Consider the following 21405-nt stretch of genomic DNA (forward strand, 5'->3'; position numbering starts at 1 on the left):
CGGGACCCAGAGGATCGTACACAGGGCCAGGAGGGGCTCCAGGGGGACAAGGCAGCTGGACTCACGTGACAGGTGGCTGTCTGAGGGGTGCGGGAAGATGGCGGCCTGCGGGGGAGATGTGTGTTGTTGCTGCTGCTGTGGGGAGAGGGAGAGCCGCACCCCGGAGGAGTTGGTGAGATGGAGGCAGCCGCCCTTCATTGTACCCTGCATGCCATAATCCCCCCCTGTGTGTACCCACCCATCACAGCCAATCATAGCCCTGTATGTACACCCCATCAATATCCATTACCCCTCTATATATCCATCACACCCCCTATATACACAATATACCTCATATCTACCCAATATACCCCATATATACCCATTACACCCCATATCTACCCAATATACCCATTACACCCCATATCCTCCCAATATACCCGATATCTACCCATCACAACCCATATCTACCCAATATACACCATATATACCCATCACACCCTATATCTACCCAATATACCTCATATCTACCCAATAAACACCATATATACCCAGTATACCCCATATCTACCCAATATACCCCATATATACCCATCATACCCTATATATACCCATCACACCCTATGTCTACCCAATATATACCAATTATATCCCATACATACCCATCATACCCCATATATACCCATCATGCCCCATATCTACCCAATATACCCCATATACACCCATCACACCCCATATTTACCCATCAAACTCCATATCCACCCATCACACCCCATATTTACCCAATATACCCTATATCTACCCATCACACCACATATCTACCAAAACTTCAATTCAATTTTTTTTCAGACTATTCTGGGTGAAACGCGTGAGGAGGAGGAGGAGATTCTTCCCCGGAAAGATTACGAGGTGAAATTTTTGTATTGATCCTTCAATTTCCTGGCTCTGATGAGTCACAGAAGCTTTTCTTGAGTTTAGAGGGACCGTAATCTGAGTCATGTGATCATTTTATCCTTTTACATCTCCCGTCTTTGTCAGGTTAACCTTTTTTCTTTGTTCTTTAGAGTTTGGATTATGACCGCTGCATTAATGATCCCTACCTGGAGGTCCTGGAAAGCATCAACCGTAAGGTAAAAGACTGATCGGATTTTAAATTCTACAGATAAGTAAGTTCAGTATGCAGGATGGACGTACACAAAAGGGCAGAGGGAACCGGGTTAGAACTTCTGTTTGCATGGTGACCCCCATTGGGAAATGTCTGGGTCACCAAAAATCCAGAGGCTGGATTCTTGGCTTGGCCATACAGAAATCTCACCGCCGTCCTACAACACAAACCTCTAAAAGGAAGGAAGCATTACAGTCAGGGAGATGTAGATCTGAGGGAGACTCCTTTGTGATCAGCAGATCTCCCCCATATTGTAAATGATTATCACATAAGAGCTAACGAGTTTCTTGCTAGCCCACCCCTGAGACGGACTTGCAACCCCATTGATGGCGCCCCCTGCTTTATATGGCAACATTTGTCCCTAATAATTTGTCAGTCCATCGTCTGGGGAGGTCACTTTCCAAGGACATTATGGAAGGATGAGGAAGTGCTATGAGGTGGGATGGGGTCTGGTCTAGCAGGAGACCTAAAGGGGTGCAGTGACAGCGCCTCTTTATACCATGCATGAAATTATTGAATGAGCTTGTTTAGGATCGTTTAATACCTAGATACTACACGGCTGATTTCACCTGCTAACATCAAAATGGTAAATGTTGTCACATGAACAAGTCAATGCAACCATTGCATGCTCATAATCTCTTCTGCAGCCTTTAAATGCATTGGATATAAGTGGAGTTACCCTTTGGGTCTGACAGTTTGCTATACCTGGTGTTACTATGCAGAGCTGTGCTTGGATTGGTCACTCTGTTTTACTTTATTTCACAGAAAGCTAAGCGATATGAGGCTGTTCGATGGATCATGGTCTTCGCTATTGGCGTGTGCACCGGACTGGTACAGATTTTCTAATTTTGTGTATATGAATGTATTCTAACTACGAATCTAAAAACAACCAATAAGGAGAGGAAAGCCATGAATATTGATGTAGCTGCATTGAAGTTATTGCTGTTTAGTTATAGGGTGGTGTTAGCTGGGACAATCACTGGGTTATCATGATATCCAGCCACCATGTAGTCTTGGGTGCTCCTACTCCTCCTGTTGTATATATCATTGTATAAAACAAAGGGTTCTATTATAAAACAAGAAATCAGACATTCCCTCAAACAATTTCTTGTGAGAATCTTCCAGGTCCATGTGTTTCAATAGCATTGATTGATTCCCACTAAGGAATGTTTGAGGGAATGTCAGTATCACTGTTTTATAAATAGTACCCAAAGAAAATAAACCCAGCAGATGTGTGCAGACCTGGGTACTCAAGTGCAAAGCTCGACCTGCCTGTTTGATCCCACATTGGATCCAAGATTTTGTATTTGATGGGTGAACTGTACATAGTCATGGAAGTCCAGGTATGTCAGAGTGAAGCTTTTTTTTCTAAGGGGACACAATATGTCATGGTATGTGCAGTGGCAGTAGATGTCATCCTGGAGGAATAGGTCTTCCTAGATAGGCTTTAGATATCACCCACATAAGTGCTGAGCTATCATAATTAGAAGACCTGTAATCCAGGGTATGAACAGAAAAGGACGGGAAAAGTTGGGTTGTGGAGGGAGGTGCTGGATAATGTTGGTTGTCCTCCATTTAGGAAACAAGTCCGGCTCTATCTGACTATCTGCAGCTTCTAATGCACATTGTGAGTTTCTCTATGATTTTATAATGACTAAATCTCTCTATCCCTTTGCAGGTCGGGCTGTTTGTGGATTTCTTTGTGCGCCTCTTCTCTCAGTTTAAGTTCCGAGTGGTGCAGAGCTGTATCCTTTCCTTGTGGGTGGCCGTCATCTGCTGTGTTCACACATTTCTCGCCAGTCTCACCGTCCTCCGTGCTGTATAAACACAGCCTGATCTTTATACTGTTTGTTCTCAAGCACTCTGCCCTATATTTCTCAATGCAGAATAAAGACCACATGCTGCTAGTGTGTTAAAGGTACAGTTCTAGAATTCTACATTTACACCTGGAGGGCTTTGGTTGACTTGGCTGGAAGCCATGACATTTCCACATTCCTAATAACTTTGTATGATGAGAAAGAAACCTTTTTAACTTAATCATGTGGGTAAAGGACACACTACATGTGTAAGTGAGGCTGGGGGGATTTAAATAATGGAACCTTTCATTTTCATGCAAGGTCTCCTCAATCACATTTTAAATCCCATGCAGCCAACAATTTCCCTTAACCCCCCCCCCCCCCCCTTCTCGCCAAAAAGATTAAATGAGTAGAGGTGTAAGCTGGAATACTTACCTTCCAACTGATTTCTGCTGACTTCCACCATGCTGTGCAATTACTGCCCCAAAAGTCTCTTCCCCTTTGTCAGTCGCAGGCCTTTTGATGTCATCAAATCAAAAGTTCTGCATTGTATGTCTGGACACCCAGAGCATTATAGTTAAGGCAGTAGGCTGCAGGGAGTGAGGGGTAAGGCATGCATAACGTCTTATTAATTTTACCCCAAAACTTAAGCTGCTGCAAGGGTTTATTATTAAAAGCAAAGTTTAGCTTTATTATGATAACTGGCTGATTGTTTAATTAAAAAAGTTTCCTTTAAGAGAAAGTCCCCAGTGTAGTACCTGCCTGCAGCTTCTATATCTTATTCTTGGTGGAAACAACTTTGCAATGGCAATGCCCAATGGTTTCCGTATTTTACATATTAATGCATGCCTGGGAGGGGGGGGGGGGGGGTTCAGGTCAGTAATTAAAGGCACAGGGCAGAAGACAGGACTATGCAGATCTATGCAAACCCTCTATGGCTGGATTGAGTCAGATAAAGGATCATCACGTGTCTTGTGGCATAGTTGTTTTTTGTAGATGACCAAGGGCAGCATAAGGTTTATATAAAGAAATAGCTTAGAAGCTTAGTCCCTCCTGCACATCGCAGGGTGAAGAACAAGAAGATAGGTTATGTGACCTGACTGCCAAAAAGGTATTTCTAATTAGTTCACTGCAATTATTAGAATCGGTTCTTGGCATTGCTTATTCCTTAATGAGTGTAACTTGAGGGTTGTAGATGGGTTTGCCTAAATTATTATTAATATTATTAATAAACAGTGTTTATATAGCACCAATTTCAAATGATGTACAGATACAGACAATGACAAAGGAGGGGGAGAGGACCCTGACCCGAAGAGCTTACTATCTAGCAGGTGGGGGAAGTATCATACATTTATGGGTGCCTAAAGTACTCCTTCAACTTCAGGATTCAAGGGCAGAGAGAGCTTAGGAAAGAAACTAACCCTTGTGTGTACTAAACCTGGACATCTTTATATAGAGAGATCTGGATGGCATATATGGCATGAGTAGATGCTGGACTCCCTATACCACCATAGGCCTCTGTTTTAGAGCTGGTTCTATATTAAAAAGTTGGTGGAATCATTTGCTCTAGATGGTTTTATTCCATGACTGACCAGCCAAAAACATGATCTTCCTGTGTGTATGTTGCCCTCCTTTACCATCCTTTGTGAGTGGTAAACCAGCACCAAGCTAGGATGATGATGATGGGTCTCCATAGGTGAGTTATGTGTTTTTAAGGATGCCATGTTGTTTTTTGTTTTCCTTGACCAAATGACAGCTGTTGTGGATTGCACAGATCGGGGATGTCTGGCTTTGTCAATGCTGGAACTCCTGGGATTCAACATGACCTTTGCCTTCATAGCCACACTCTTTGTTCTTATCCAGGTAATGGCTGCCCTGCAGTGGCTCGATGTATTGCAATGTCATTTTATTTCTGTTTTCTCCTTGAATTAAAAAAATCTTCTTCTAAAGCCAAGGCTAAAAGATAGGTATGGCAGTGCCTGCATAAATCAGGTTTTCATAGGTGCTTTGCCAACCCACCCACCACCACAGTATTTATATAGCACCAACATATTACGCAGCACTGTACATTAAATAGGGGCTTCAAATGACAGACAGATACAGACAGTGACCCAAGAGGATAGGAACCTGCCCAGAAGAGCTCACAACCTAGGAGGTGGGGGAAGTATCATACAATAGGAGGGGGGTCACTATGAAATATAAAAACCCTGTGGCCTTGATAGAATTTTTATCATTGTTCATCATTCTGCTGTTTTCAGGTCTGAGATCCCACACAACCATCTCAAACCTCAGGGACTGGCTTTTCTATTGTTAGAACATTTTATTCTGCCCTGAAGGATTTTCTGTTCTCATCACTGGCTTGCAGGAAATACCAGCTGATATATTTTTGTAATAGGTTTTGGCTTTGTTGTTTGACCTAAAGTTATCTTTCACCTCACAATGATATCTGATCTTGTTTACATAGCCTGTAGCTGCTGGATCTGGGATTCCCGAGATTAAATGTTACCTGAATGGGGTGAAGGTCCCAGGTGTTGTCCGTCTTAGAACACTTGTCTGCAAGGCCCTGGGGGTTCTGTTTGGTGTTTCTGGAGGTAAGACCACCCAGTGGTGTACTGCACAAGAAAACTAATATCTATTAACATTCTGTTGAGAAATGGAATTATTTTGGAGGTTTCCAGTGCTCTTTCGGGTCCTTGAGTATTAGATTCTAATATATTCAATGGACCCCATCTTCTCAATGCCTCCTCCCCCTAGCAATATTATATGCTCTTTCATTGTAAACTTTCAGTCGTCCTTGATGGGCGGCGCTGGTATGATGCCCTCTTTACTCTTTACATCAGCCCACTGTTAGTGCAGGTCACTATAATGAGAATAGGTCCATTACCCCTGCAATTACAGTCTGTCCTTAGTCTTTTGGTTTAAGCTGGAGATATCTTTTGACAGAGAAGAGGTACTGCAAGGGACAACTCTGAATTGATGGTGGGTTCTTGAACCGGAGCAGCTTTAGTTTTGGTCATTGGCCACCTACCCAACCTTAGGAGTCACAGCTAAACAAGTAAAGATAATACCTTTACCAATAGAAGTCAGATAATTTTGAGTTTAATACCTTACTTATTCCAGGATAAGTTATGTGACATTCCATTTTGTTTTTTACATTTACAGGCCTCTTTGTTGGTAAAGAAGGACCAATGATTCACAGTGGGGCTGTTGTTGGTGCTGGGCTTCCGCAGGTAAGTAGAAGGGGCTCTTCCCTCCCTGGTATTATCCCACTCCGTGTAAAATTGGCATCTCCTTTATGATACACCCTGATACCAAGTTTATATATCAAAGTTTATGAAAGGTGAACTACTGTTTCCAATACCACCATCCTTTTTTTAATTTCTGTTCTTGAAAAGTAACGTTTGGATGATGATTGGTTGTTAATTACAAGTCTTTATCCTTATTTAAAACTTGTGTTGAATAGAAGATGTTATATGCTGACTGCCACATGAAAACTGTCCATATGCAGAGCTCAGTCTGCCCCTGACACAAAACAGGTCTTTTTCCTACCAACTATCGAAAAATAAATGGTGACATTCAGGAATATTTGTTATGTAGCATTTCTCAATAAGGGTAACAATAGGAATGTATAGAGACCAGGATTTGTGCTGCACCTCTGTAGATGCATAAAACACTGCTTAACCTTAATTCTGATTTCTCTCTTCCAGTTCCAGAGTATTTCATTCCAGAAAATTCGCTTTAACTTTCCGTATTTTCGCAGTGACAGGTACGGACAATGGACAAAAATATATTAATTGTATATGCAACTATACTGGATTTGGCTTCCCATTCTAAGTTACCTCTTGTTCTCTTCTATAGGGACAAAAGGGACTTTGTTTCCGCTGGAGCAGCGGCAGGGGTGGCAGCTGCCTTTGGAGCCCCTATTGGTGGTACACTCTTTAGTTTAGAAGAAGGGTCATCATTCTGGAATCAGGCGTTGACCTGGAAAGTGGTGAGTGTGCCTCAATTATTTTGTTGACTCTGTATGATGGCTGTGAAATAGGGAAGCTTGGCAGCTTGGTATCCTGACACTAGGTAAACACTGCCAAATGAGGCAAGAAGCCAACTAGCTCGGTACACATAATTGTTTAGTGAAACTGTTGCTCTGCACTGGGTTGGAAAGTTGGTTTCGGTTATACACATATATCTAGGTTATACACAGCAGCAATATTCACTTACCTGCCTTGTGTTAACAACCCTACATAGGGGTCAGCAACCTTTCAAACATGTCAAGCATTAGATACTCAATGTGCCGGGGAAAAACATGAACAAATTGTAGGCTTAGTTTTATTATTTTACTCATAGTTGTGCTTCTAGTTCAATGTATTAATATTTATAACGAGGTACATTTGTCATGAATAGTACAGCAAAAGTAGTGCAAAAATTAACTGGTGCACACACAAAACATATTCAACCCCAATGCAGGTACTAGAGACCTTGGATCAGCCATAGGAACATGCACTTGAGGCCTCGAATCAGCCGTAGCGCAAGCACCCGAGGACTTGGATCAGCCGTATCACATACACCTGGGGACTTGGATCAGCCATAGCGCATACACCTGGGGACTTGGATCAGCCATAGGGAGTGTACCTGAGGCCTGGGATCAGCTGTAGCGCATGCACCAGAGACCTCCGATCAGCTGCCATGTTAGTGGTTCGGAATTGGTTTTGCCCTATGCATGTGCTGAAGACCTCTGATCAGCTTCAAGCCCTGTACTTTTAGGAACTTGGTACCGATGTAGGCATGCAGATTTCCTTCTCACAGTACCAGTGCCCTCATTTATTTATTCAAATGTTTTTGTTTGTTGCTGCTGCTTTGCTTTTTCTGTCCAAACAATCTGTTCCAATGTGTCCCCTCAAAGCTCTGACAATATGTTCATGATTTATAATATCATTCAGCACTTTGGAAAGCAGAATTGATTTGATTGATCTGTCTTCTGCTCTTGTAGTTATTTTGCTCCATGTCGGCAACATTTACTTTGAACTTTTTCCGGTCTGGGATACTGTTTTCAAGCTGGGGCTCATTCCAAGTTCCTGGTCTCCTAAACTTTGGAGAGTTTAAGGTAAGTGTCTAATAACTAAATTATTGCATTTAATGTCTCGGTAAAGGTATAAAGCAAATTGTGTTTTTTATAAACAGTATGAGATTGCACAGCCAGTACTCTATTCATGGAGTTTGCAGGTTCTCCCTGTGTTTGCTTGGGTTTTCTGCGGGTACTCTGGTTTCCTACCACATTTCTAAAACATGCAGTTAGGTTAATTGGCTTCTCCTCAAAAATTGACCCCAGACTGTGGTAATGACGTGACAATGGTAGGGACATTAGATTGTGATCCCCTTTGAGGGACAGCTAGTGACATGACTATGGGCTTTGTACAGCGCTGTGTAATATGCTGGCGCTATATAAATACTGTGTAATAATAATAAATAGTGCATACTACTTTCTTCTTCTTATATCCCTATGAACACTCCTGACAGCATGATTAGATTGTGGATGTTGTTGTATTGTCTTTTCTAGTGCTCTGATTCAGACAAGAAATGTCACCTGTGGACTGCAGTGGACTTGGCCTTCTTCATCATTATGGGAGTGTTTGGGGGATTGCTGGGAGCAACATTCAACTGCTTAAATAAAAGGCTGGCAAAATACCGCATGAGGAATGTTCATCCAAAGCCAAAGCTTGTCAGGTACATCAACATCAACAAATGCAGATTGTCATCACTATGTGCAAATTAAAGTGTAATTGAACAAAAAACCCTCACAGGCCATCTCCACCCAAAATGCTATATTTGCTACGGGTGAATTTCTCCTATATCTTACACAATCAGTGAGCATTTCACCGTTTGTGTTTCTGCTTTTCCCACAGAGGTGTTAGAAAGGAATCATTTTACTCTTTGTTTATTATTCTGCACTGGTTGAATCCATTGGGGAGATGGTGTTTGGGGTTAAATCCAATACGTGTTACATATATAAAGTAAATTGCAAATGAATTGAATTACAAGTGAATATAAATAAATATATGTATACACAGTGTTAAACCCAGAAATTTTTTTAAGCTGGGTGGGAAGGAATTGAAGGTGGGTGGTGTCCCTGTATTGTGACTCAGCTCTTCAGTAACCACCCAAAAACAGCTGGGTGGTTACTGAAAGTTACGTAGAGAAAACTGGTATATATATGTATATAATGTATATGTGCATAAATACTCTTGAGATAGATCAGCTCTTTGCATATGAAATATCTTGTAAGGTATATAAAAATCTTGATGGTTGTATATGTGAATATAAAGTTTTGGTGATAACCTTTGAAGAAGTTGGGAGGGAGGGACCAGGAGTTATGAAAGATATCACCTTTGTAGTGTGCAAAATATATAAAAATCTAGCATATAGAGCAGCTTGCAAGTGACCTGCTCAATTCTAAAGTGTAGAAATGCCTGAAATACACCCCAGTTATCAGGTGACTACTGAGAGGAATACATAGTATGTTACTATTGACCTGGAGCACTGTAGTAGTGCCATCCATTATCACTGGGGCTTAAGAGAAGTGGAGCAATGGCATGCTTGAACACCGAGCCCGGCATCACATGGTAGGAGGGGTACCTCCAATGTGTAAAGCTGTTCCCTAATTGTTCACTTAAGGAGCAGATCCACTCATAAGAACAAAAGTGACAAATGTTCTGGCTGTTTAAATATGCAGATTATGACCCTGACTGTCTCGTCTGTGCCATATTTAAGTACCTGATTAGGTAAAGAAGGGTTCCCTAATATACATTTATGTGTTTCAGGGTCTGTGAGAGTCTGCTGGTATCCTTGGTGACTACGGTGATCATCTTTGTGTCCTCCATGGTTCTGGGAGAATGCCGAAAACTTTCTTCTCCAACAGACTGGGACAACAGCACCATCTCTATGCAGGTACCATGTATCTTATACTAACACGCTTCCAAATACCCAACTGTTTTTTTTATGTGGACGAGCAGCGTGTGAGGACTACCTTTTTGTTTCCTCTTCTCCAGAACATGGGGGCTTGGTTATGTAGTCCTGAGATAGCTGCAAACAGTGTAATTGATAACAATTGGTAGGGAGCTCAGGAACAGACCATAAGGGAGCAAATAGGAGAAGCCAAGTGTTAGGATTTACATTAACCTAGTGTATTGTTTGGAGTCAAATAAAGACTGATGAGCTGGTCACATCTAATCATTAAAAGGTGATTGGACCCATCCACATATTTAAATTTCTGTATAGAGTTCATTGAACCTTTTGTATCCATTTCTGCTGCTTGCTGTCTGTTGTTTCAGTCACTTGATTTGTCATCTTTCTTCAGGTCACCACATCCGATGAAGTCAATTCCAGCATTAAGACCTTCTTTTGTCCCAACGGTACCTACAATGACATGGCCACCCTCCTCTTCAACCCTCAGGAGTCTGCCATCCTGCAGCTTTTCCATCAGGAAGGTCAGTATTCCGGTACAGTATTAGTATTGGCCGTCAGGCTGCCTGCAATGGTTAGGTGAAGGTCCTCCTCTCTTGTGTTCCAGGCACTTTCAGCCCCGTCACTCTGTCTTTCTTCTGCTGTATGTACTTCCTCCTGTCCTGCTGGACGTATGGTATTTCTGTGCCTAGTGGTCTGTTTGTGCCCTCCTTGCTCTGCGGAGCTGCCTTTGGTCGTTTGGTAGCTAACCTCCTGAAAAGGTAGACTATACACGAGTGGGTGGTCTCCCGGCTGGTTTTTGGCATTTAGGCCTGACGTCTTGTATTTCTATTCAGTTACTTGGGAATGACCCATATCTATTCTGGAACCTTCGCCTTGATCGGTGCTGCGGCTTTCCTCGGGGGAGTGGTCAGAATGACCATCAGTCTTACTGTCATCCTCATCGAATCGACCAATGAGATCTCCTATGGCCTTCCCATAATGATCACACTAATGGTGAGTTGCTGTTTGGTGAACAAAACCAATATTTGATGCTATTGACATTTGGCAGGGCCTTGAATGGTGCACACCAGATAAATGCTAATCCAATTATTGAATACAGTCTTTGTCTTATATTTGGTCACCATTTTTATTTTTAATATAGATTTGTCATTTGTACAAAACTTTGTGTGAGGGACATGTCGCTCAGATGCGTTTTGTCTTTGAATAGCCAGGCGGTCTTGGCTACACTTCCAGCACAATACACAGGTGAGTGGATATATAAGCAGATACTGACAATTTCATATCTTCATAGGTTGCGAAGTGGACCGGTGACTTCTTCAATAAAGGAATTTATGACGTTCATATAGGACTGAGGGGCGTTCCTCTGCTGGAGTGGGAGACAGAAGAGGAAATGGACAAGTAAGGGATCTCTAAAGAAGATTGAAGAAAGTGTTATTTCCTAATTTAGGTTGAGTAGAACTTGTCATAAAATAGAATATGGGAAGAGCCTGGCAAGCAGTGACAATTATCTAATGAAAGGGACCCCTTACACCTCCTAAATGTTGCTGATGATCTTCATCAGTTACAGGACACTATTCATTTTCCTGGCCAAAGAATCTAAAATATAATAGGTTGATTGCCTTAAAGAGACCCATTCAGCACTTGTAAATTACAGGTAAAAGAGGCATTATAGTTGCTTGCTTGCTGTTTTTTTTCCTTTTACATATTTTTATATTTTTACTTGTAATGTGTATTTGGGTCTTCTAGAAAAATTGGACTCTTCCAGTAAGAGTGGCCTTCCTAGCACAACCTCCCTACCTTCTTTGTAAGCCCTGTCCTCCTCTAGGAGTGGCCAATTCTATCTGTGCTGGCCTAGCTCTTCACTTTCCCCAAATCCCTCAATACACTTAATCATAGCTGCCTGGGAGGGTGTAAAGGATAATACTATGGAATAGCTCAGTGTCTGCTGGAGCTGCTGATATCACATCAGGGCCCATCTGAAGTCTTTGGGCCTTTGGATTTCAACACAATGGTGGATTATACAAGTAAATAAAATGCATAAAAAATATTAAAAAAAACATCTAATATAGGAAGATTGTTGATGGAATTAAAGGTCTGGGGACAGGGTCACTTTCAGGATATTACCTTTAATTAATGTCTGCTTATCACAGGTTAAGGGCCAGCGATATCATGGAGCCCAACCTCACCTACGTATACCCTCACACCCGCATCCAATCCCTGGTCAGCATCCTGCGCACTACCGCCCATCATGCCTTCCCCGTGGTGACCGAGAACCGTGGAAATGAAAAGGAATTCATGAAGGGAAACCAGCTGATTAGCAACAACATCAAGTTTAAAGTTAGTATATGAGACAGAAAAGTCTAAAAACAACACAAGAACTCCTAAGTTATTTTTTACAATCGATATCTAGGCAAATCTATGAAACATTTCATTCAGCAAGTAGAAGTACCTGGATCTATCATGATAATGACACATGTGCTGGCAAGTGGGAGCATATGGATGACTTAATTAGCATACCACTTCTCCCTCACTGTCCAATCAGCATGCTGTGGGGAGGTGACGGCACTTATGTTTTTACCTCTCTGCAGAATAAGTGGTATCGCCTTTCCTAGCTGTCAGTCTTTATTTTTTTTTTTAATATTATTTTTATTATTTTTAAACAGGATTTATATAGCACCAACATATTACGCAGCGCTGTAGATTAAATAGGAATTGCAAATGACTGACAGATACAGACACAGGAGGAGGAGAGGACCCTGAGCAGGAGAGCTTACAATCTTGCAGAAGTATTTCAATCACAAAGGTGGCAGAATTCTGACATATAAAATAGTTCACATTGGTAAATTTCATCTGTGTGGTTATTCTGTGTGTCAGCTTCAATATAATGCAGTATTTGACTACTCAAATCCTAACAGATCACTCATATGTTGCACACGTCTATGACCGTCCCATTGCCAAGACGCCCGTGCACTGGTAAGGTTACCTGTGAATTACGCACTTCTAGCAGAGCTCACGGACAGGTTTGGAAAAACGCTGATGTAATGAAAAATAATTCCTTGTCTTCTCTATACAGAAATCCAGCATCCTAACTCGAGCTGGGGAGCAGCGGAAGAGGAGTCAGTCTATGAAGTCTTATCCTTCCAGTGAACTACGCAATATGTGTGACGACCACGTGGCGGCAGAAGAAGCTTCTGAGAAGGAGGACATGCTGCAGCAAATGTTGGAGCGAAGGTAAGAACTGAAAAAATAAAATTTGTCTGAATAAAAGATTTGAATCTTTATAAGATTTGTGTATTTCTTCCAGATGCGTGCAGGAGTTTATAATAATAAAGACAAGTAATAAAGACCAGTCACTGGCACTCATTATTAGAGTGACTGGACTTGTCTGCCCCGCTTCTTTAGTTTTCTACCAATCAGAGGCATGCCTTGTGTTCTAGATTGGTTTTAAGATTTAGGTGTCATGTCTTTTACATGTCTTTGTCATGTTACAGATACACCCCTTACCCTAACCTGTACCCAGACCAATCACCCAGTGAGGAGTGGACCATGGAGGAACGCTTCCGCCCTCTGACTTTCCACGGGCTCATTCTGCGTTCCCAGCTTGTGACCTTACTAGTCCGGGGTGTCTGCTATGCCGAAACGCAGTCCGTAAGTGCTGGGAAGTCCTCCACTTTATTCCCTGCTCTTTAAATCTGTATCCATCCTTCTTATGGTACTTTTTTTTTTTAGGTTAATTTGGGTTTTAATGTTTCAATGTCAAACATAATAGTGTCAGGAAATTCATTTGTTTTCAATTTCCTTCTCACTGCTTCCTTATAAGGGTTCATTAGTGGCATTCAAGGGTTTTTAGCATTAAGTTTTAAAAATTTTTTTCTTTACTAACTTGATAGACAGGATTTCTAGTAAACAACCATTGAGGTTTTTGTCCAACAGTTGTACCTTACACAACTGGGAAGCTATTATTATCCCCAACCCCTGAGGAAGCTGCTAGGCGTAAAGTGTTGGATTATGAGACATTCAATTATCAATCTACCTACTCTGCTACAAAATTTACTACTTTGAGCTATTTGTTTCCTAGCTTGGCCACTTCAACCTATTCTACTAATGGGTGTTGAGATAGTGGTAATCATAATAAAACCAATCTATGTCTTTGTACTAAATATATATTCTTCAATGGGTATGTATAATCTGAATTTATGAAACATACTTCAGACCATTTAGCTATCAATCCCCTCTCTTTCCTTGATGACTACAGACTGCAGTGAATGATGTCAGAGCTAAAAATCAGTAAATTTAGGCTTTGCAACCGTAATCAGCTGATCTGATGAGAGAAAACTTTTTTTTTTATTCTATATTTTGTTTCAGAGTGCTAGCCAACCCCGCTTGACACATGCAGAGATGTTGGAAGATTACCCGCGTTACCCCGACATTCATGACGTCAATCTAACGCTGCTCAATCCGCGGATGATTGTGGTGAGTAGAAGAAGCAGAACAGAAATCTTTTACATCTTTTTAGGGTTGACTCCCTCAGCTACATAAACATCTCTTATTATTGTTAATAAACAGGTTATTTATAGAACCAACATATTACGCAGCGCTGTACATTAAATAGAGGTTGTAAATGACAGACAGATACTGACAGTGACACAGGAGGAGGAGAGGACCCTGCCCTTACAATCCAAGAGTAGGGGGAAGTAGCACATAATAGGAGGGGGATATGGATTGGAGTTATCCCTTCACTCCTTTGCTCCATTTGCCCCTGGAATAGAGGAGGAGAAGCCCTGTGTAAGCTCTAAATCAATGCAGTTTGGAGCTTAAACAGGGACGAGGTTGACATATTATTATGTTATTATTATTAAAGTATAGTTCCACTTTAATACTCTGTAAGACTTTCTGTATCCCTCAAATTCCTAATAAAAGGATTTTATGGTAAATATAGAAACCCTGTTATGTTCTGCTGTGTCCTAGCTCGGGTATTTGCTTCTTTCCGCACTGCCCATTGTAAATCAGAATTCTTTAAATGCTTTCTCTCTATTTCAGGATGTCACTCCTTACATGAACCCGAGTCCTTTTACAGTGTCACCCAACACCCACGTCTCACAGGTCTTCAACCTCTTCAGAACCATGGGACTCAGGCATCTCCCTGTGGTCAATGCCGTAGGAGAGGTAAGAACAAAAATCTGATTTATTTTATTACTGTAACACCATCATGTGATATGTAGCAGTGGTCGCCAACCTTTTTGGACCCATGGACCACTAAAGTTATCGGCTCCAGACCGTGCATGTGTGGGGAGCCGGGTGTCACTCAAAGAGGATGATGTCATGATGATGTCATGATGTCAGAACCCACCCACTCCCCTATTGCTGGTCTGAGCCTTCGATGGGAAGAGAGTGGGCAGGTTGTGTCCTGAGCCTGTGATGCACTAGGGGGACATATGGGGACATGGCTCTGGCCATGGACCATGGACCACTAAAATGTTCTCGTAGACCTTGGCGGCCGCTGATCTGTAGCACATTTCCTCCAGGTTTGGTGTTCTTTGTTACAAACAGCAGATGGCAGCAAACACCTAAATGTGAATGACTTCTGAGCATTGTTATTAATAGATTTCTAATTCTTTGCTTTTTAGATTGTTGGCATAATTACAAGGCACAACTTAACGCATGAGTTCCTGCAAGCTCGCCTCAGGCAGCACTATATGACCTCCTGATCCTGCCGTCCCTGTGACCTTTGAACTCTTTGCAGAGCTTAACCACGGCAGTTGCCCCAAAATGGATGATTAAGCTTTTTAAGGCCTCATAATGGGGCTCCACCCTGCTAAAGATGGATTCATGTTAACGTCTGCAATGCCGAGCTCTCCTTTCTCTGCTGGTTACCTCCCCAGCTTTCTTTATCAGTATCTGCTGCTTTTTGTCCTACAAAGAGGCTGCATGAGAACAAAAGTATTCCGAGGGACCAGTTGGACTGTAAATGTAACGTTTTCTGTGTGTTTTATGTAGGTCTTCGTCTTATTGGTTTTTTGTCCGTCTGGAAGAGCCGCTGGTAGGCCTAGTCTTTGAGCCAATACAGGCTGAAAGTTAAAGAAGCCGTCACTGTCCATGGGTAGCCATTTGTGTTGTGAGCTCGTCCTGTATATTTCCATCCATTTGCTGGGAATCTCTGGTGTAAACTCCAGCCGGTAATTGCACAACATCATTGCTTCCTTGCAAACAGATTTTCATTTCTCTTCTGTTCAGAAAGGGACGCAGCAGAGATCTTCAAATCTTAACACCGGGGTTACAGCGCCACCTACAGGCAAAGAAAGTGAAGGATCCAAATACAGCTTTTGGGGCAGTGACCAACCTACATACTAATGTCAAGTGCTACCTTGGATTCTTATGTCTTGTTTTGTGTGCTAGAGGGCATTCTTTTTTCCTTCTTTACTTTGCTGCTAGCTGGGTGACAACCATAATATCTGTAGGTCATTGTTGCTTCCCAGTCTGCTAATAAACGCCTATATTCCCCCATATAAGCCGCTTCAAGAACACAACTCTCCCTCTGCTAGTTTTTTTTTCTTTTTTCTCTTCTTGCTTACTGCTAACTAGATATGTCTTTAGCGGATGGATATTGCTCACCCTGAGGGCATTTAGTTGGTGCCTGGTATCCTTTTCCTGCAGGTGGCGCTATAACCCATCAGTTACAAACTATAGATCTCTGCTGTGTTTTCCAATGAATACAGAGAAAAGGCTTTCAAGGATGGTACTAAAGGAAAGCCTTATTTGTGGGGATTTCTGCCCATCCTACAAAATGGCTTCCTTCACAGGGGCAGTCACTTCTGTTTTTTTATTTTTAAGTCTTTTCTTTTTTTTGTCATCATGATATTTGGGCATTCCAAACAAGCATTCCATCTACTTCCATTAGAAGACAAACGGCTGCTTTATTTAAGGGTTACAGAGTGGAAATACATAAAAGTCGAATGATATCTGTCCTTCCAGAATGATATTCCATCCGTCCAGACTTCCAGCAGTTCCCAGCCGTGGTAACTACTATTAAAGATTCTGTGGCAGGTTGACGTCCATCTGATGGGGTTTTCATAGTTCCAGGACTGACGTCTCCTGGCAGAACAACAGAATGGCACCAATGATCTTTTTAGCAGTTGTATAAGGGCTTCTTCCCGCTGACCACCAATGAAATAATTTTAGCAGGAGTTACCTGAGATTTGAAAAAATTTTAGGGGTTTCTTAGGGGTAAAAAGGGTTGAGAAAGGTTGCTTTAGGATGAAGCTTTGCACTGTTCGACCCCTTTTAGCTGGGCATACCACCCGGCACTTTTCAGCAACCACCCAGCTGTTTTTGGAGTGGTTACTGATGAGTTAGATCACAATATAGGGGCTTGAAAAAGTTTCCTGGTTGAGCTTTGCTTTGTGTTTGGACTACATTTGCAAACCCAACTCCAGCCAAAACATTTGTTTTATAGCATTATTGGAGCGAGTAGAGGTCAGATCCTCATCTCAGGGTATTTATCTTTGATCCATTGCTGGGATTTCTTCTCTTTTTCTGACACAAGAAGAGGGGAAATAGGGTCACTGTGACCTCAGTGAAGGTGAAAGATTGGGAGAGGGGGCTGTAAATGTCACAAAGAAGGTCTAACCAACTCAAAAATGGGGGGGAAAAAGTTTTGTTCAGGGTAGACTTTCAGTGATGATATATTGGCTTTCTAAACATTAATTGGGGCATTCGGGGTAGTATCCCCACCCCTTATCCCCACCGTGAAGGGAATGGCCCTCGAAGCAGAAAAGCATTCCTAAATGTCCTGCACAAAGTTCTGACTTTGACCCTACTGAACACCTTTTTGAAGAATTGGAACGTTTTGAGCCAGGTCTTCTCATCCAGTATCCGTACCTGACCTCACAAATTGGTTGAGAGTGGGGAATGTTAAAGCTACAAAGGAGCCAGCTTGTTCTGTAGGTGCATAGTGCAGGCAATGAGATCTTCAAGTTTTTAGCTCCCAATGCAGCGTTCTTCCTGGCCCCTTTTAACTAGGCACACCACCTGGAATTTTCAGTAACCACCCGGCTGTTTTTGGGTGGTTACTGATGAGTTAGGTCACAATACAGGGGCTGCCACCCACCTACAATTTCTTTCCACCCAACTTAAAAATTTCTGGGTTCAACACTGCCAATGTATTTGTTGGCGAGATCTTCTCATAGTGGTTCCTAGTCTTCATGTCATTACTAGGATTTACTTTGCTCCTAAAGGACTCCAAATGCAAAGCTTTTAGCACCTAGAATTTTTAGGTGGCCTCTCTTCCAAGGACTATCCAGGCTCAACCCTGCTTAGCCTTCAAGATCAGACCAATATGCAGGGAGTTGCAGCCCCGTGGGGGGAAAACCATGCAAACACTATAAGAGTAAGCATCATGTTATGGCCAGAATTTCTACCTGGAACCCTCGTTTTGTCACTATTTATGGCTTTTTTCTTGGTCCTGATCAATGTCTGGGTTAAACTGGGAGCAGATAATTGACCATATTCGGGTGTCTAAGAAATCTGGATGTGGTTTGATGAGACGTATGTTCAGAAAAAGCTTCAAGTACAATATAATTACTGGACCACAGAGTGCAAGGCGATGTATGTTGAGGCCGGGACTGAGATTGTTAACAGACTAGGCTTTCGTCATTTGGTATTGTGACTTGAAGGAAGATCTTTCCAGTGAGAACACCAACACCAGTGAGAGATCTGTGAAAATGGGCCCTTACCTCACTTGTGCTAAAGGCAATTGTTAATGTCAAGGAGTCGGAAATGAGCTGCTTCCCTTAAGTGCACCTGTCACTTGTGTGTAGACAATGTTTTGTTGGCTTGAGATTACATCCTATCTATTCATTAGACACTGATGACGTCACTCCTGAACTGGTGCCATTCTTTCCTTAGAGTGTTCTCCCCAGCCACTTTTAGCCGGGTGCACCACCCAGTACTTTTCAGTAACCACCAGGCTGTTTACTGAAAATTTAGGTCACAAGACATGTGACAAAGCTGCCACCCACCTACAGCTTCTTCCCACCCAGCTTAAGAAAATTTCTGGGTAGAATACTGCTTTACAAGAATAACTGTTCAGCCAACAAAACAGGGACCTTTAGTGACAGGTGCTCTTTAATTTATGATGAAATACCCCTGCTTGTTGAATGCGTGTTTTTTTGTAATGTTCATTTTTTTCTTTTTAATACCCGCAAGGCATTCATGAAATATTATGCAAGGAAATGAGACTGATGCTTTCTCTCGATGCCAGAAAAATGTATTTTTGCTAAAATGTCAGTGAAATGGGTTATGCTGACTTTGTAATCATGCCACGCACCACCATTTGTCTTTCACATCGTTATTAGGAAAGCTGTAATTTTAGATGTCGCCATCATGTTTAGCGAGCTTCAGACTGCGAGGGAAAAAGTGAACAAAAAGTCTTCAGAGCTGCCAGAAAAGTTTTTAGTTAAACGAATCGTCCGTCATTGATCAACTTTACCAGGCGAATCGCTCGTTAAGGGGCAAAGATTGCTAAAGGGCTGAAATATGCCTAGGACAGTTTATTGAACATTCTACGACTCAGAATAGTGAATGGGATCCATGATAGCGCCTGTCAGTAGCGCTGACATGGAAGACGCAGATTTCGTGCAGGTGCCATGGGGATAATTCTCTTCCATTTGATTCATATGGTTTGTCTTTGTGTAAGAAACTGGAACTCTTAGCAGGAAACTGCAGATTTCTTAAAGCGGAGCTAAACTCGCCTATCCCTGTTCCATCACAGCGCGCCGCCATCTTTCTTCTTCATGTAGGTGATCTTCGGCCATCTTGATTGGCCATGCCAGGATGATGTAATGGGAGCTCACCAGTCCCACTTCATCAGTGAAGTTGTAAGAGAGGAGAGGAATATTCTTATATATTCTGGACCAATCAGAAATCTTGGTTTGATCCCTCTTCTAGTGCCATGGGCACCATTTCCAATACTCCCCTTCTTATGTGCTCACCTTGGTAAAGGTTGGTGCACTTGAGCTTCTTGAAGGAACCTGGGAAAGCTGAGAACCCCAAACCCTGTAAGATTGTGTTTCTGCGCACTGCCTTATTCCCTTGAGGTTCGGGGTGTTTGACGTTCCCATGTTTCCTACAGGAACCTCAGTTCTGCTTTTGTTCTCCCATTGTCCAAGCTTGAAATGTCTTTGGATCCTGTTGCCATTGTTGGATGGGGTGGCTGCTATACAAGAGAGATTTCTATAGAGGGAAGCAATGGTGATATTAGCAGCTTCTCGTGTGTTCAGCAGCCTACATGCCCACTAGATGAAGAGGACCCCAAAACTGGGCACCTGGAAATCTATGAAAACAAGCCCAGCTGTTCCGGAAGCTGATTAGTCTTGGCGTATCTGAAACCCCATCCAGATGCAATGTCCCCTTGGAACCTGGTGGCATCACTCAGGGCCCATTTGCATCCGTGAATGCATGCCTTATCGCATTTCATGTACCCACTGTTAATGGCATGTGACACAGTTGTGTTGCATCGTACCATAATGTATGGTAACATACTACCATGTGTGGTGAGCTGCACAGCAAAAATACTGCATGGATGTTTTTTCATCATTCATGGTGCCTCAGGACAGACAATGTGTATGGGGCCCTTAGGCTGCAGCCTTCTGGATATTATTTGTGTTTAGGTGACAGGTACACTTTAACAGAAATGTCAGTTCCTGTATGAATGAAGGGTGCAGCGTGGTAATTGGGCATTGCCTCACCTCTGACGTCACATCATAAATAATTCCCATACTGATTTGCACTGCGTATCCCCCGTCCATCATTCCTCATTGTACATAAATTTGTGTTTTTCTTTATTTTAACGTATTTAATTTTTGCTTCGGCGATTTTTAGTGTCCGAACATCTCAATAAAACTTAAATATTAAATTTTTGTGACTTTTTCTTTCTTCCTCATCAAAGTTTTTATCTCTTTTATATATTTGATAGTCTTTCTGACAAAATTTCTGCCCCGACCTTTGTGTAGTCCCGAGCCGTAATTGTGGGCCAGGCCATCATTGTGCATTCCAGCTCTTCCTGTTACATTCTCTGTAGAATAAAATACACCGGGATGGCTGGAGCTCCTCATGATGGGCACAGAAGGTGTGCAGATCCAGGAAATCAGCATGGGATGGTGGGAGACTCTCATTATGGGCACAGTAGGTATACAGACCCAAGAAATCAGTACAGGGAAGGTGGAAACCAGTAAAACTGGGGTTAGCATTGTGCAGATCCAAGAACTCAGTGCAGAAATGGTCGGTTTGCCTCATGATGGGCACAGCAGGTGTAAAGACCCAGTAACTGATCATGGAGATAGTGGGAGCCCCTCAGAATGGGCACCGCATGTGTACAGACCCAAGAACTCAGCACGAGTATGGTGGGAGTCCTTCAGAATGGGAAAAAGCAGAGCTTCAGACACAGGAATTTAGCACAGGGATTGTAGGAGTTCCACATAATGAGTGCAGCAGGCGTACAGGGACATT

The 21405-nt window shown here is 42.3% G+C and overlaps 1 protein-coding gene across 2 annotated transcripts; it reads left to right on the plus strand.

Annotated features, from left to right (window-relative positions):
• Positions 1–14: 14 nt before the first annotated feature.
• On the plus strand, positions 15–20812 carry CLCN6 (chloride voltage-gated channel 6). Of its 2 annotated transcripts, none has more exons than XM_072425806.1 (23): positions 15–172; positions 829–888; positions 1044–1109; positions 1910–1975; positions 2823–2889; positions 4697–4803; positions 5405–5531; positions 6103–6170; positions 6648–6706; positions 6799–6931; positions 7928–8041; positions 8495–8661; positions 9756–9882; positions 10292–10421; positions 10505–10658; positions 10734–10893; positions 11192–11298; positions 12051–12237; positions 12974–13131; positions 13392–13548; positions 14266–14373; positions 14941–15066; positions 15528–20812. In XM_072425806.1, exons 1-23 carry the CDS (start codon positions 98–100, stop codon positions 15606–15608), a joined length of 2604 nt encoding a protein of 867 aa, XP_072281907.1. In that variant the 5' UTR covers positions 15–97; the 3' UTR covers positions 15609–20812. The 2 variants fall into 2 exon arrangements, with proteins under 2 accessions (XP_072281907.1, XP_072281906.1); XM_072425805.1 differs by having other exon boundaries at positions 163–261.
• The last annotated feature ends 593 nt before the right edge of the window (positions 20813–21405 follow it).

The sequence above is a fragment of the Pyxicephalus adspersus genome, chromosome 11, assembly GCF_032062135.1.
Source record: "Pyxicephalus adspersus chromosome 11, UCB_Pads_2.0, whole genome shotgun sequence".
Lineage (NCBI taxonomy): Eukaryota > Metazoa > Chordata > Amphibia > Anura > Pyxicephalidae > Pyxicephalus > Pyxicephalus adspersus.

What these genes read in the sequence shown, in the direction of transcription:
- CLCN6 (XM_072425805.1), top strand. Translation starts at nt 178, where the DNA reads ATGGAGGCAGCCGCCCTTCATTGTACCCTGCATGCCATAATCCCCCCC. An exon ending in ACAGCACCATCTCTATGCAG is followed by an intron (nt 9,883 to 10,291) that starts GTACCATGTATC and finishes ATCTTTCTTCAG; the next exon opens with GTCACCACATCCGATGAAGT. An exon ending in GCAGCTTTTCCATCAGGAAG is followed by an intron (nt 10,422 to 10,504) that starts GTCAGTATTCCG and finishes CTTGTGTTCCAG; the next exon opens with GCACTTTCAGCCCCGTCACT.